This window comes from Ahaetulla prasina, chromosome 1, assembly GCF_028640845.1.
Source record: "Ahaetulla prasina isolate Xishuangbanna chromosome 1, ASM2864084v1, whole genome shotgun sequence".
In the NCBI taxonomy this organism is placed as follows: Eukaryota; Metazoa; Chordata; class Lepidosauria; order Squamata; family Colubridae; genus Ahaetulla; species Ahaetulla prasina.
Window position 1 is genome coordinate 122,846,251 of NC_080539.1, and position 17,779 is coordinate 122,864,029.

General features: G+C 37.0%; 1 protein-coding gene across 2 annotated transcripts in view; it reads left to right on the forward strand.

Moving 5' to 3' along the window:
- Positions 1-17,779, forward strand: part of ASCC3 (activating signal cointegrator 1 complex subunit 3) — a 237,592-nt gene that overhangs the window by 102,019 nt on the left and 117,794 nt on the right. For both annotated transcript variants that reach the window (XM_058174769.1, XM_058174761.1), the window contains exons 14-16: positions 1,810-1,944; positions 11,868-12,059; positions 12,382-12,606. In XM_058174769.1, coding sequence (XP_058030752.1) covers positions 1,810-1,944; positions 11,868-12,059; positions 12,382-12,606 — 552 coding nt within the window. The remainder of the gene's footprint in view (positions 1-1,809; positions 1,945-11,867; positions 12,060-12,381; positions 12,607-17,779) is intronic.

A 17,779-nucleotide genomic window follows, 5' to 3' on the forward strand; every position in this document is an offset into this window, starting at 1 on the left:
TCTGGTTTATGTTCCAAAGTTAATATTTATTCATATTCACCATCCTAGAAGTATTTCAAACTTGGAACATTTCTGTTTCGGCTTTAAGATGTACATTTTTAACTGGGTGTGGAATGTTTCAAATTCAAAATAAAATATTTTGAACTTGAAATGTTTTGCACACTTCTACCTCCTATCAATCAAAAAGATCACATTCAAAAGAGAATTTTAGTGGAAGTTATGTGATTGATGTTCTAAGTAGTCGGAATCTTTGTTCTTGTGCAGTGTAAAATAATTTAGAGGTAAGTTGTACACCATAGCAATCAAAATTGAATTTATGTCATATATTTGTAAAGAGATTTTTTAAATGTTTTAATTTAAAATGAATTCTTATAAAAAGTATCATTATGATATTATTTCTTTACACAAATGACTAGTTAAAAAAATTAAATTTCCTTCACCCACCCACTCACCTACCGAATATTCTGTAGTGCTTACCTGGAGACATTTCCTTTGTGCTTTGCTTGCATATTTTGTCATTTAAAAGTTTAGTTTTCCTGAAAAAAGCTACACAAGCTCTCGGCTCTTGAGACACCGGAGCTAGCTTTGAACTTCAGAGTACAGATCTAATTACACAGCTTGTAGCTGTGGAACCACTTTTCTCTATTCCAAATTACTTTTTCCAACTTATTTGCATAATGTAATGCATAGAGGTTAGCCACTGAAATAAAAAATTCTCTTGACATAGTTAGGACAGGCTGTGTTAACCCTCTTCTGTCTGTGATGTTTTGTTTTTGAGCTCATTTTATAGGCTGAATAAAAGGGATGCCTTTTAAAAAAATTGTTGGTCTTGGACCAATGCTGCTCTATTTTTTTTCTTCCTTATAGTGCGTTTTCGAAGTAATGATAAATGAGGCTTGTATTCTACATGATTAATTCCTTGCTGATGCAGGAACTGATGCTATTCACATATTCCCATCTGGGTATGAGACAATGGAATTCCCAAATTTTAACACTCACCACATACAGTTTTAATTTTCAAAAATTCTTTTCATTTTACAGGCTTGTAAAAATATGTCAACTGTAAATAAAGTGGATAGATATACATTTCCTCCTTTTCTTCAATTGTTAGAACACTGGGTGATTCGTTGAAATTTATTGGTAGCAGGTTGAAGTCAGACAAAAGTTGTTTTTCGCGCATTGCTTATTGATTTAAGAATCCCTTGCTGTTTGAGGAAGATCCCTAAGTCCAGGAGAACCCCTAAGTTGCATTCCAGCTCTGTCCATGGAAATGTTGAGGATCAAAGGTGACATTTCACCAGACCCTGGAGGCCAGAAACCCAACCCCAGCACCAAAAGCATCAGCATGAGGCATTTTTAGTACTTTAGTCTTTATATTTTTTTAAAAAACATTTCACTTCAATGTGCATACCAGTGTTCAGGCCGAATACTTTGTTACCTATTTCTGCTTGAAATTTCTTCTCAATTTTATGTGCAAATGATTATCCTTTACATTTTAGGAGTACCAGGGATAATTTTATTTTAATACTCCATTATATAAATTCTTAAAAGTATTCTAGGCTACACACTGTTCATTCATATGATACATTTTTCATAACTGTTCCTCTCTAAAAGTTAATTGAATATTATAATTTCTAAATGCTTGTATAAACATATTTATGTTGCTATTTATTCATATTCATGTCAGTATGTACCAGAAATATCATTGTTAACTTCCTTTGGATTAGAAGAATTAGTTTAAAGATGCTCACAAATCTTCTGTTACAGAAAAATAAATATAAAACTAACATATATCTTTTTTATGCCAAGGTGATGGTATTTGTTCATGCTCGAAATGCTACAGTCCGAACCGCTATGGGTCTTCGTGAAAAAGCTAAAAACAATGGTCATATTTGCTACTTTTTACCAACTCAAGGTCCTGATTATGGACAATCAGAAAAGCAAGTAAGTGATAGTTTTGCTTTATTGAAACAAGATTCATTTATGTACAAATTCCCATCAGATAGAGTAAGAATTTATAAGAATCAGTGTGGTATAGTAATTTAAGGTGCTGGAATAGGAGTTAGCGACCCATGCTTTAATCTCCCTTAGACACGGAAGCTTTCTGGGCAATACTGTCCCCTAGATGGGAAGTCATAAAATAACTGTCTACAAACCCACCTTCTACCAGTGTGGCAGATTATGATTCATAACTATCAGTGAAGAGACTTTCATTCAGCAGTAGATAAGAACAGCAGCAGGAAAAGAGAAATCTTCCCTAATAATAAGAAAATTGTTTTTGCTGCTTTTCTTAATTATTTCTTCAAGTTTTTTTTTCAAGAAGCAGAGTGACTATCACTGAAAATTAATGTATGCATTTTCACCTGCATATATAAAGAGTTCCTATGTAGAATAAAATGGGAGAGCATATAAATTTAATGAAGAATATTTGCTGCTAAGTATAAATGGTATTGGGAGGATTGTTTAAAGCCATTGCTGTTACCTTTTGGGATATGCCCTTTATCTCAACCTCAAAAGATGTAAGCTGTGTAGAAAATGTCACCAATCTGTTACATTCCCATGCCATTTTTTTGTTCTATTGTCACAAGACTGAAACTGGCTTGAGAAGGGCCTCTGGTGGCTGAACAGACTAATGCAGTCTGTTATTAACAGCAGCTGCTTGCAATTATGCAGGTTCAAGTCCCACCAGGCCCAAGGTTGACTCAGCCTTCCATCCTTTATAAGGTAGGTAAAATGAGGACCCAGATTGTTGGGGGCAATAAGTTGACTTTGTATATAATATACAAATGGATGACGAATATTGCTTGACATAGTGTAAGCCGCCCTGAGTCTTCAGAGAAGGGCAGGATATAAATGCAAATTTAAAAAAAAGAAGAAGAAGAAGCATATTGCAGCATAGTGTTCTCTCCTCCACCCTGGTGGCTACAGAGTTTAGACTACAACCAAATACTATAGGGATTGTATTCTAGGGTCCAATCTGGGTTGGTCCCTGGGACCAGAGGTTTTAGCTTTTGAGCTTTCAGACTCGTGCTGGAGCCCATCTTCAGGGAACTTCTCTCTAGCAAAGTGTGTGCTGTTCCATATGTGGTATTTATATGGTGCCTCTTATATGTGGCTAATTGGATTGGATCCTGCAACATTAACCTGCGACACGTACATTTGCCTTCATTCGTGGGTTGTACTCTAATACATTTAGAGGACACTATGCATCCTGGAAAAATACCAAAAGTCTCTTACTGCAATGGACCCTGATTCTTGTGAAAGTCATAGCTCCCTAATCTCCGGTGTAAAAAAAAAAAGGGTATTAGGGAGCATCTTTATTTGTTGAAAGAAGATATAATTTGATTCAGCATCTAGTTTCCTTGAAACATAAAACTGAAGAAAAGAATTTTCATTTCTCTTTGTATAATAGGAGAAAAAGCTTTTTTATTAAGCCATCTCATTATCCCCTTTATAGTACAGTTCAGTTGTCCCCTCAAAATACTTGTTTTGTTTGATTGGGTCCAACTGACCTAATTTGGTATTCTACATAGCAGTTATATTTATATTCTTCTTATTTATTTTGAGGTGGTTTTTTTTTAATCTTGAGCTTTAGAATCACAAATAGAGATTTTGTTCTGGCAGAAATTAGGTTTCTAACATGAGCAAGTTATGTCAGGATATTTCTACCATCACCCCTTTCCTACTCCCAAGAATTAAACAGAAAAGTAAACCTACCCGATTGCAGTATTATCAGTAAAATCAGGATAATTCTTCCCATTCTAATATCAATTTGTTTGGGGGAAATGTTTCAGGAAAAGACAACAATGGAGAATTTTTATGAGCTTCAGTATCTTAAATTAGCATACAAAGTGAAATGGAATTGAAATACATCCCTTAAAAGGAATAAGGATATGAGTATCTAACTTTATCAAACCTATTTGCTACAATTTTTCTTCATAAGTTTGCCAGCACTTGCAGGAATTTTGTAGTTACTTTAAGCTAACCAAACTAAGGCTTAAGTCCCTGTTCTCATTGCCTAAATCAACTAAAACAAACCTAATAAAGTTTCTGCCTTATTCAATTCCCCAATCCTTATTCTTTACTTTCTTACTTCTTTCCAACTACAATGCGAACCAAAGGTCACTCAATAGCTAAGGTTAACCCAAGGTTGACTCAGCCTTCCATCCTTTATAAGGTAGGTAAAATGAGGACCCAGATTGTTGGGGGCAATTAAGTTGATTTTGTATATAATATACAAATGGATGAAGACTATTGCTTCACACATTGTAAGCTGCCCTGAGTCTTTGGAGAAGGGCGAGATATAAATTCAAATTTAAAAAAAAAACTTACATTAGATTACATTATGTTATGTCGACTGATGAAATTTCACAAAGAAATTTGAGTATATTCAGATTTTTCTTTTTATTGATACTTTATGACATGCTTTTCTAAGTAAGATAAATTTGTTCAGTAACGTCTGCATCTTACTAAAAGATTAATATTTCCTGTAAGTGATGGCTTGCTCTTCAAGTCCTTTAGTCGCTCTCTCATTAGAGATAATTAATGGAGATATTTCACTGCCCAGTGAGACATGTGAACAAAAGAGATGTTTTCATCCACTGAAGTTTTCAGAAAAGAATAATTTATAATTCCTATCAAGATTTGGCTCGCTTATGTAAAAGATCATAACAAAATATACATCAAAGATTTGATTCAGATATAACCTTGTTTAATCATTCAGTAGCTTGCTTCTTTTAGTCACCTTTGTATATTTTTGCTATAAATGTTCACAGCAACTAAATTTTACTTTTTACAAAACAGTATAATGAGTGTATGAAAAAGAAAGATTTAATGTATGTAGTATACTAAGATGACATACTATCAACTAACTAGTTGTTCTTATCCCATATATATTGTGGTACATTTCTACAACTATCAACCAGTTTCAACTTGTTTCATTTGGGTTTCAAGCTAGGATTTAGTACTAAAACAGCCTCAGTCATGCTTGCTGATGAGCTGCAGCAGAGCTAGGATGGAAACGGTGCATCCATTCTTATGTTCCTTGATCTCTCAGTGCTTTTGATAACATCAGCTATAGTATCCTTTGGAGGCAACTGGTAATTCTCTTCCATTCTCTGAGGCCAGGCCCAGTCAACATTGGGTGGAGAGGAGAGATAGCAATAGCAATAGCACTTAGACTTATTTGCCATTTCATAGTGACTTACAACCTCTCTAAGCATCTCACAGAGTCAGCATATTGCCCCAACAATCTGGGTCCTCATTTTATTGACCTCGGAAGGATGGAAGTCTGAATCAGGCTTGAGTTGGTCAGCATCAAATTCCTGGCAGAGTTAGCCTTCAATACTGTATTCTAACTACTGTGCTATCATGGCTCTTACAGGCCCACCTGTATGGGATGAGACAGAGTTCTACTGTCTCCCTGCTTTTTCAATATTTATATGAAATTATTGGTAAGGTCATCCACCAGTTTGGGGGATATCATCATCAATATACTGATGATTTCCAAGGCCAGCCAAGTGAGGCTATAAAAGTTCTAGAGGCTGTGTGGTTTTGGATGTGCAGGAACCATGTCTGACACAATCCTACTAAAACCAAAAGGCTGTGAGTGGTTTAGCTCCCCAGATCCAGGGATATTCCACTTTGATCTTGGATGAGGATCTTCCTAAATTTACAGCTCCTGTTCATCAAGTTGGTGACAACTGTGGCCAAGATGGCCTTTACACAATTTCATCTGTTGTGGCATTTGCACCTTTTCCTAGATTAGGAGGCCCTTCAGAAAGTAGCTCATGCTTTGATCGTCTCATGGCCTGACTACTCCAATGGGCTGCCCTTGAAGACTATTTAGAAGTCCCACCTAGTATAAAGTCAGTGGTGCAGGTAATGATGGCACACCTTGGTATGCCACTGTAACATACCATCAGCACTAGTTGCCAGTTTGCTCCTGGGTGCCATTAATGGTGTTAATTGTTACCTATTAAACTTCTGTAGCATAGGGCCTGGTTACTTGAGGGACTGCTTGTCAATCTTGCAGGTGTGTGTGTGTGTAAAAAATATAACACATACATACACACATGTATTGTATACATATATTTCATTTCTTACCCTATTGTCAGGGTTCCCAGTAATAGCTCCAAAATTGTTGGAATAATACAGTTAGATGATTCTATTGTAGTGCTTCTGAAATGTTTTCTTTCTTAGACCAGCATAAAGGTAATTCATAATAAATACTGTTCATGGATTTGAAATGAACTTTATGCAGGAGTAGTAAAATGAAAAGGGCTTTTTGACAGTTCTCTTCTTATTGTGTTGGAATTGTATTGGAAATGTAATGCAGGTGATACCAATCTTAGACAACTGATTCTGGCATATTTAGCTAATAAAACTCTCCATCCCTGAACTTAAAAAAATGTCTGAGGTGTTGTTAAATATTTTATTAGTTGGCTAATTCCAAAAATAAAACTAGTAACTACCCTAAAAATTAGAAGAGTACATAAATAATGTACATAATCAGAGGCATCCTAAGATTTTTGGAATCCAATATAATACTTTTCATTAAAAATTAAGAGAAACAATACATATGCTCCATTGTTGTATTTAGAAACAATTGTATAAGATTTGAGATTATTGAAAACCTGCATGGAAAACTTATTATTGTAAATGCTAAGCAGCATTATTTTAACTCATCTGTAAGTCAGTTGTCTATAAGGTAATCCCAGAATATAATTAAAGATAGCTCCATATAATCTATATATAAGATAGCCTCATTTTGTATGTTTGAGAAAGAGAAAGTGGGAGAGATACGCATTGAGAGCCATCTTGTGGCTTTCTTGTTATTACATATTTTCTTGATTCTGTTTTTCTGTATATGTGAATTTGCTGTGTTTGGAGATGCCTTGATTTAGGGTATCTGTGTGTCATAATTACTTACTGTTCCTCTAAAAATATAGAAAGGTATCTGCATGCATAATAGTTGTACATATAATTGAATAAAGCATGTTATATTTGCCAAAACTGGATTACTAAATTCTAAAAGTCAGAAATTTCTAAGTGAAAGCCAGTGCTATAGAGACACTGTGTCTTCTGTGGGTAACCTAGTAATGACTCCCTCTTTTTAATAATCGGATAATTAAGTGTATTCACCAATTAAGGTTGGTTGTATGAATGCGTTCTTTTTAGTATCTATTCTATGTTTAATATAGAATATCCAGCAGATATTTATTTTAATAAAAAATTACTTGAAATATTTATTTACTACCATACAGAGCAGGTCTAGTGTAGTGGTTAAAGGCACTGGGCTAGAAACTGAGACAGTTCTAGCCAACATGAGTTGTAGCCAGCTGGGGTGCTTGGATCAGTTACTCTTTCTCATCTGTAGGAAGAAACAATGGCAAAATACTTCTAGAAAATGCTGCCAATAAAATTGCTTAGATTTATCCATGTAGTCACCAGAGGTCAAGACTGATTTGAAGGCTTTAGAAGATTGATTCTTTATTCTTTGGAGTAAAGCTCTTATGTAGTGAAATTTTGCAGGCTCATTCTTCTTTTAGGCCCATTGATGGCAATCACTATAACTATCTTTACTGAGATCATCATGAATATAAAGTAGACCAGCTGACTAATGGATAGTTGTGCTTGCTTGTATTTCCATTGCTTGTGCTCTAGTTGTCTGTGAGCCTTTTCCCAGAATTGTGACACTACCCACAGTTTATCATAAGGGCCTATTAGACTTCTCACAGCAGTCCTCAAGTTACAACCATTTGTTCAGTGACCAGATAAAATTATGATGGTGCTGAATAAGGTGAACTTATAATCGGTCTGCAAAGTTTCAGTGATCGCAACATCCCCACATGATTACAACATTGGAGCCAGCCATTGTCACATGATTGCCATTTGCAACCTTCCCTGCAGGTTTCCCACAAGGCAAGTCAATGGGAAAGCAGCAGGGAAGGTGCAATGGAATGGAACAGATGGGTGACTTTGGGGAAAGGGGAGAAGAGATGCTGCTTAAGAAACAATCAGACAAGAGAGGCAGGAATCCACAATCATTAAGAATCAGAGAAAGACATTAAGGAAGGTGGGTTTATCTAAAGGAGCAAGCGGTCACAATTGGAGGGAAGTTTCTACTTTCAGACATGCAAGATTATCTGAGGGACTGTCTCTTGCCGTCACATCTACCTGACCTGTGAGAGCAGGGAGGCAGGGAATGCTGCAGGTCCCATCCCCGAGGGAGATACATCTGGTGGGACCCAGAAGAAGGGCCTTCTCTGTGGTAGTTCCCTCTCTCTAGAACATCATTTCCCCAGAAATTAGAATGGCCCCTATTATAATACTCTTCTGGAAGGTGCTGAAGACCTGGTTCTGCCAGCAGGCCTGGGAAATCCAGAGCAGGATGGAGCCCATTAAATGGCTTGTGTGATCTGCTGTCACCAGGGCAGGGGGAGTGGGAGGTGCGGAGTGATTTTGTTATATTGTACTATATTAATTTATTTGATTCTTTTTGTTAGTTTTTATTGCTTTAAATGCGGTCTTATATTCTGTATAAGAATATACCTTGAGTCGCCATGGGCAGATAGGTGGCAATATAAATTCAATAAATAAATGTGTAAATGTAAGCTTACAATAAAGTAAATTTAGCCCATCTGTCATGTTTCCTGTCTGGTTTACCTGGGCCGACATAACATCACAAGTCGTTCCCATAAGTCTCTCCAACATTTTCTCCTGACAACTCCCACTATGGAGTATGAAACCCCTGGCAACTCAAACTCCTCCACACCTAACACTAAGCAATCATGTGTACAAGTGTCTATGGCAGTGGTGAAATCCAAATTTTTTTACTACTGGTTCTGTGGGCGTGGCTTGGTGGGCATGGCAGGGGAAGGATACTGCAAAATCTCCATTTCCATTCTACTCTGGGGACGGCCAGAGGTGGTATTTGCCGGTTCTCCGAACTGCTCAAAATTTGCGCTACCAGTTCTCCAGAACCTGTCAGAACCTGCTGGATTTCACCCCTGGTCTATGGAGATTCTCAGTCATCCAGGTCATGGTTTCCTAAAGGTGGGTTTTTTTTCAAGACACAACTGGACTTTCTGGTTTTTCTTTGAAGACATTTCATTTCTCATCCAAGCAGCTTCTTCAGGTTTGCACCACTCAGATGACCCTGATGACACAGATAAACCGCCAGGTGACCTTAACGACTTGCTAAAAGAATGCAAATGTCCAGCTATCTGCAAGGAGTATAAATCCTTCCATTCCCCACCATCCAGCCAGAGCTGAAGAAGCTTCTTGGATGAGAAGTGAAACGTCTTCTAAGAAAAACCAGAAAGTCCAGTTGCCTCTTGAAAAACAAGCACCTTTGGGACATGTGTACAAGTATTTTACTTAGCAACAACAATCCTGATCCCAGTTGCAATTGCTGTTGTAAGCCAAGGACTACCTGTAGTCTACTTTATGTCATCAAACTTGGGCAGAATACTAGAGCCTCTTTATTTCTGTAGTTACACACACACACACACACAGATATATTCACATCACATATACCTATTCAGTAAAGCAATAATATTATCAACAAGTAAGAGAAATATTTATTTATTTATTTATTTATTTATTTATTTATTTATTTATTTATTTATTTATTTATTTATTTATTTATTTATCGTATTTATATACCGCCCTATCTCCCTAGGGACTCAGGGCGGTTCACAATATCTCTGTGAACCAACACAGTTCACTTTATTGATCTTCCATCCACTACTGCAGGGGTCTCCAACCTTGGTCCCTTTAAGACTTGTGGACTTCAACTCCTAGAGTTCCTCAGCCAGCTTTGCTGGCTGAGGGACTCTGGGAGTTGAAGTCCACAAGTCTTAAAGGGACCAAGGTTGGAGACCCCTGCATTACTGCATCCTCAACTGATGGAGGGAAAAAAGCACATGTGGCAGGTGCAAGCTTCACTATTGGGTGTTGTGGATGGGGAGGAGAAATTAAAGAAAAAAGGGTGTCTTGCAATGTGAAGTATATACAGTATGGCTCTTGAGGTGATCGATTTGAACCAGTTTGGGACAATCTATAAATACTTTTAAACAAAAAATGCTCCTTCCCTTCCCCGGCCAAATGACTGTTGCATTGGAAGATTCTTCAATTAGCAAATTGCATATTGGACAATATTCATAAAGCAAGTTTTACCATTGAAATTTGTAGCTGACAAATTTGTACCATTGAAATTTGTAGCTGGGTTTTCATTAAGGCATTTATTTATAACTTTGTTGTTTACACAAGGTTGAACAAATACAATCAGAAGCATCTGTAACTATGATAGAAGTATGAAGATTATAGCAGTATTGACAGTTCATTGTATTATGAATAATACTAAATCAAAGTAGCAAGCTATCAGTTACACTGTACTGCCTTTCTCCAAACGGTTGCAGGCACACTTTCTTTCAAAATACTTCCAAAATAAGCCTACTGCCATCTTTTATTCTTTGTGGAATGCCTGTTTTATGTTGATAAATATATATCTGAATGTTAGGATTTGTTTTGCTTTGTTCCTATACAAATTGTGTCAAATTAAGTTTCTGACATTGCAGTTTCTCAGTACATATCTCAAGAAACTAATAGCCTTGAAATAATCTCTGTGGTGTCCATACAAATGAAATAGGAAATACAGATAAGGGTTTAAACTGCTTATCCAGTTTGGATATTTTAAATTCCTCCAGTATAGGTTGCTCTGAGGTGTGCCTTTGAATTGACCTAAAAAGTAGGTTTTGGAATATTACTTTCTGTGTTGACCTCAGAAAATATTTTTTTGGGGGGGTGGAGGAGATATTTTGTAGCAAATGGTGGCTCAAATTTGGGGAGCCTTTCTTTTCAAGAGATAGGGTAGGTATGAGAGTGAGGATTCTGGAGGGGGGGAACCCCATCCCCTGCCACTCTCTTTCCCATCTGCCCAAGAACCATTTTTTTAAATTTGAATTTATATCCCACCCTTCTCCGAAGACTCAGGGAGGCTTACACTGTATTAAGCAATATTGTTAATTGCTGTGTTAATTTCTCCACTAATAGAAGAGTTTCACATTTTTGTTGGTTTTAGGTTTGATTTATGAGGGAAGATTGAAATTGTTTGCATACTACCAGCTTTCCATCACCATTCTTATATTTAACCGTCCTGCCCCTCACCATTAGAGCAAAGCTTTCCCAGTGTGATAGTACCCCCGCTCCTCCCCCATATTTTTTTTTTGTTTACATTTATATCCCGCCCTTCTCCGAAGACTCAGGGCAGCTTACAGTGTATAAGGCAATAGTCTCATTCTATTTGTATATTTTTTACAAAGTCAACTTATTGCCCCCCCAACAATCTGGGTCCTCATTTTACCTACCTTATAAAGGATGGAAGGCTGAGTCAACCTTGGGTCGGGCTTGAACCTGCAGTAATTGCAGGCTACTGTGTTCTAATAACAGGCTTCTTAACAGCCTGAGCTATCCCAGCCCATTTCAAGGTTATGGAGCACATCATAACAAAAATGGGTCAGGTGGCTTTTTCATCACCTTTGGCATATTTTTCCAATTTTGCAAATTCAGTGGGGTATTTTTTTTTCCTCATGTTTGTCTTAATGAGCATAGTTCAAAGCTTAACCTAACAAACTCTCTTCAAATAACAGATGATATTTAAAAATATTTTATTATCCGTATTGCTTAGGGTCTTACATACTAAGAGCTATCAGTTCTGCAGAACATATGACTAGAGGTATGTTAAGTTTACATCCTATTAATGCACACATGGAAAATCTGTGGTTTTTGTACATGCTTGAATTGCTATGTTTTTCTGTAAACACTGCATTAATTTTGTATGTATTTCCTTTACCAATGAAAAGGTGCAGAAGTCCAGAAACAAGCAATTACGTGAAATGTTTCCAGATGGATTCAGTATTCATCATGCAGGAATGCTCCGGCAAGACAGAAGTTTGGTGGAAAACTTGTTTTCTCGTGGCTACATAAAAGTCTTGGTTTGTACAGCTACATTAGCCTGGGGTGTCAATCTTCCAGCTCATGCAGTCATCATTAAGGTAAAAGCATATGCTCTGTCTATTTTGACCATTAGACATCCATAAAGTGTCATGGAACATGATTTTTTTCACTGTTTGCAGAAGAGGAAAGGAAAGATCTGCTAATTATCTAGCAGTGTTTGGAGAGGTTGGTTGTTAAACTGACTCTCTCCTCTGGGAACCAAGTTGGCTAGTAAAGATTTAAATATATCACAGGTTATAAAAGGATCACCTTAAGTACATTTTTGAAAGCCTGTTGTATTTGCGTAATTTTGGTCTCCAGCTCTTCTGATTTATAATGATGTGTGTTTATGTTAATTTTTATTAACTTTTTGTCAAACAGGGAACACAGATCTATGCCGCAAAAAGAGGATCCTTTGTTGACCTTGGAATTTTAGATGTCATGCAGATATTTGGTCGAGCTGGACGGCCCCAGTTTGATAAATTTGGAGAAGGTGTCATTATTACAACACACGACAAACTCAGTCATTATCTGACTCTGCTTACTCAGCAGAATCCAATTGAAAGTCAGTTTCTTGAAAGCCTTGCTGACCACTTGAATGCAGAGGTATGTTTTATTAATCAATTCCACATTCTTAATATATATACGGGCCTTCAGAGAATAGTATAAATAAAATGGAGGAGGGAGGGAGGGAAACAATGTTATTTATATTCAGATCTATAAATTAGAACTCTTTCGTAAACTGTTTTGCATGGATATGCCGTCACATTAAACAAGAAATGTGAGGCTTCGAAGGGTGGAGTAGTTTAAAGCAGCGGTCACCAACTGGTGGTCCGTGGACCACTGGTGGTCCATGAGAAAATATTGCACTAAATCAGGGGTCCTCAAAGTATGCCCCCTGGGCTTGATACCTGCAATGAATACTTGTGTTGCTGCAGAGATTCTCCCCCTTTGGGGTCTTTTTGTGTGCATTGGAGGGGGGCAGAAATTCCTACTTGGGGTCTGCTTTGGCCTCCTGGTGCGGGGCTTTGGGCGAAGGCTAGAGGGAAGTGCCGCTAGTGGCAAGGAGCCGGAGGGCCTTGTTCCAAGGGGACTGCATCATGGTCTAGAACTGGCTGACCATCTCAGCCCACTGAGCCTCCAGGCGCCAGTACCTGGCCACAGGTCTTCCCTCTGCTTGGAAAGCATATGATCATAGTCCTGAGTGAGGTGCTTCTGCTGAGCCTCTTTCTCGTTCAGATCCAATTTGAACTGAGACAGCTGTTTTGCCAACTCCTTCTCATGGTGGCTGCTTAGCTACAACAACTGCTTCCTGTTGGGGCCCTAAGGAGCCTGGGCAGGGAGGTGAGGAGTGGCTGGCAGGAGAAGGGTGAGTAGAGGCTGGCAAGGCACCCCTCAATGTGAGTGACATCGAGTTGGCCATCGAGTTGGCCACGCCAACCCAGTCACATGACCACCTAGCCACACCCACCCAGCCATTCATTAGGCAGATCATATTAGTGGTCTGTGGGATTTAAAATTATGAATTCAGTGGTCCTTGAAGTCCAAAAGGTTGGGGACACCTGGTTTAAAGGATGTGACACAATATCTCAATATTGTTTCTGTGAAATTATGTGTACTTCTAAAATCAAGAAATAATACAGATAGTATTCTATGAATAGTACTGAATTGAGTGTGATATTCACCATATCTGGAGATCTGGCTCATCGTAATATGTTGTGTTCTTTTTAAGAGTTTGCTTTTCAAGATCACATGATTTAAAAAGACAATCCTTCCCCTCATTTTTTCCCCCCAATCTGGAATGTGCAGAATGGGGACAAAATGTTTTTCTCATTTTCTGGAATAAAATAAAGTACTTCTGTTGGAATACCATTGCTTTTCCAGAAGTAAACCCCATAAATCATTTCCAATTTACTTAAGGTACATTTCTGGATGGTCCTTTGAACAAATGGATTGGCATAACCCAAGAGGAAAAAAATGAAATGCTTTAATATTCCCTGGAATTTACTGTCCCTTCAAATCATTTTGTGGATTGCTAATTCTGAGCAAGACTTCACTGGTAGAAAAGAATTTGATTGGCATGAGTCAATATCTACCCCAGAGACCCCAAATTTAGAAGTGCAGAACTCCCTACAGGAGTAATTAACACAGCTTTCCAGAAATGAAACAGAGGCAGATTTGGCTTTGTCCCTAAAGCCCCTCTCTTATCCTAATGGGTCCAAGATTTGATACGTAAGAAGAAAGTAATTTGATGCTGAAACAATTAATTTACTCCTCTGGGTTTTGAGGAGAGATAATTTAAATCTGACTGTTTCTCTCTCTATCTATCCATTTGTCTATCTCCTCATCCTAAGGTATCCAAGTTTTCTGAAGAATGGGTTTAGTTCAATACTTAGGGAAACTGTGCTTTCCCTATGCCTGTATATTTAGCAAAGGGATTGTTTCAATCGCTTTGCACAACCCATATTGACCCAGTATGGTATGGATTAAGGTAGAAATAGTGCTAGTGTAAAGAAACAACTTGGCCCTAAATCTGAAACATTTGGGAATGAGGGAGAATTGGGAGCCAATTTGGAATGCCATCATCACATGTTCTGTTTCAATTTGTTTGTGTATAATATAGGTGTCCAAAGATTTTAAACCCTAAGTTGCCAGAAGAGTATTTTCAGAAGAAACATGTCTGATTCAATAACCTTCCACAGTGGAACAACAGAAACTATAAATTGTTTTGTGAATAAAACATTATTTCAGCACATTTCTTGCATACTTTTATCACGCAAGAAGAAATTTGTGCAGTTAATTTAGCAGATTCAATTTCACAGTTTGTGATTATGGTGTTGCCTTACTTTGTTTTAAATGAGAATTAGAGAAATATGTTAACTCTGTAAGAATTAGTATAGTTCTGAATACCAGTTGCTAGGGACAATCAATGGAAAGGATCAATTATATTTATATCCTGATGGTTGGATTTGTAAATAAATATGGTTGGCCATGGGAGGAAATAGAACAATAAAATAGAGAGGGTTGCGTTATGTCCATTTTCATTATGGACAGCATTGAAATGGAGATTACTAATGAATAAAATCAATGAGGAGACAACTCATTCAATAGACCTCCTTTGGTCACCTTTTCTCCATAGTTTTGCAATGTTGCATTGCCCCAATCATTTTAATCACTTGTTTTTTCCCAATGTTCCAGGAAAATAATGTGATTTATAGAAGTAATAACAGAGAACTAAATGGAAAAGAAAGGCAACTATGCTTGTTTTAAACTTCTCTTTTCATTTTGAATATAGATATGTATATGTCTCTATTAAAATGCTGCCCGCATGGAAGTAATTTGATTTCATTTCTTATTTCTGTTTCTTTCTGTTTTATAGAAGAAAGGCTATGAAAACTAATTTTTCTTTGGCCTTCCCAAAATGCAATTTTGTTTTTTTTTTGAAAAAGTTTAATTGTTGTTTAAAAGATCTAGTGCTGCAGTAAGCATAAAATTAATCTTCAATGGTCAGGAACTATGCCAGTTCTGACAAACGAGGGTCAATGCTGAAGTGTGTTAATGATTTCAAATAAACTTATGTTAGTGAAAATTGCAATGCATCTCTGCTAGTGTTACTGAAAATGCTGATAAGCAAAAGCGTGAAACCCTGACAAGGCCGTGAAACTATAATTTTTTATATACTTTGGAACACTGGACATGACTTTTCCTGCTGACATGATAAGGCATGAAAGATCGTTATTTGCTTGATTCCAGAAAATCAATTGTAAGTCAGGCCAATTACAAAAGTTTTTCATTTCCCTTGGTTGTAACTCTGTCATTTATCTCTTTCAGATCAGATCTTCATATAAATATTTTTCTTTTTTGCTTAAGTAGCTTTTGCAATGATCTGAGGAAAAAATGGTTTTGGGGTCTTCTTAAAGAATAGGTTTAACGTTATATTTTGTGTGCAATACTGCCTGGGAAAGAACAAATGAAACGTGCAATCAGCTTTCAATTTAAAAGCAATTAAAATTAATGTTAATTGAATACAGTTCAGATGATCCTTCCATTTACCCACATTAATATTAAAATTTGGTAGGAAAATGTTTGGAATGATTCAAGAGTTTGCCTCTGAATTTCTATGTAGAAGGTTTGTGCAGCACTGAGGCTTTCAGATATATACTGTATCCCTGCAAAAGGGCCTCTGGTGGCTCAACAGACTAAGACAAGACTAAGTCTGTTATTAACACAGCTGCTTGCAATTATTGCAAGTTCAAGTCCCACCAGGCCCAAGGTTGACTCAGCCTTCCATCCTTTATAAGGTAGGTAAAATGAGGACCCAGATTGTTGGGGGCAATAAGTTGACTTTGTATATAATATACAAATGGATGAAGACTATTGCTTAACATAGTGTAAGCCGCCCTGAGTCTTCGGAGAAGGGCGGGATATAAATGCAAATTAAAAAAAAAAAGATGTGCCATTCATACCATGAAATATTTCATCCATCTCTCTTTTCCTTGTAACTTTGAAAATGCTGTTCTTGAATTTTTTTCATCACTGGTATTTAGCCAACACTCTAATGGGAAGAGAAGCATTACTTGAAACTGGTCTAATCGTATTAGAATCCCAATTGTAAGTCAAGGACTATCTGTACAGCTTCTTTTAAGAATTGAGTATACAGACAAAAAAGCAGAAATTACCTTAGGTTGTAGGACGAATTTCATTTATGTCTGAAATTCAAACATGCAACAAAATAATACAGCATTTAGCATTTATGTCCAAGGTGGAACTTTTCCATGTCATTCTGTTTTCATTTATCATATTTTACCCTTTCTAGACATTTGAAGTTTTCTCTTCTTTTGGTTTTCTTTACTCTAAGCTGTTTCTGTATTTATACAAATTGGATTTTTCCCAGCCAGCTAATAATTTTGTCATGGCATCTTTATGGCTCCATGTGAGCTACTATTTGGGATTTTGAGCTTGTTATTACAATGCACTATGATTCATTGATGCCGTAAGCATTTAACCATAGTTTTGGATTCTGTCTGTGATATCTGATCTTTAAACTAAAATAGATGCCCTTGTGGGACCATGCGCACAAATATTTTCTAAGGAGTGATTGTGGGTGTGGGTGTGAGTGTGGGTCACGTACATACACACATAAACACACACACACAAATACTACTTCAGATGTAGTTACCTTAAAACAGTTTAACAAATAAAATGTTTAAATACTGCATTAGTGTGATGAATGCATTAAAAGGATAGAAATAAAAGGAAAAAAATACCTTTTCCCATTAATCTAGAGAAGATCTAATGTATGTAGACAGATCGTTCAACAGGGATCTAAAAGACAAAATAATAGGTGCCTTACAGTTCTTAATAAGCAGGGATTCTAAAAAGCAGGCCCCACTCTAGAGTATTTGCGGGTACAAAAATGTACCAGGAGTTGCAGAGAAGCTGTCTGTCATTTGCCTTGAATTGAAACTCTCATAACTCCACCATTTGGAAATGTATTTTCTTTGTTGTGCCTAGGAAGACCACTTGCTCTGGAGTTAAGCCAGCATCTTGGGAAACTTAGTTTAGAATGAGACACAGAAGAGCATTGCCTTGATTAGACATGAATAGATTACTATGGTTCAGGCATACAAACGGCCTGGCAGGAATGGAGAATGTTACTCTGCGATTTAGTTTTTTTGAGTCTCTGGGTAGGGATCAGGACTAATACCTATATGCCTGAATCATTGTTTATCATAGATAAAATAGGCATTAAATGGTGTAGAGACAGTGGATGGTAGGG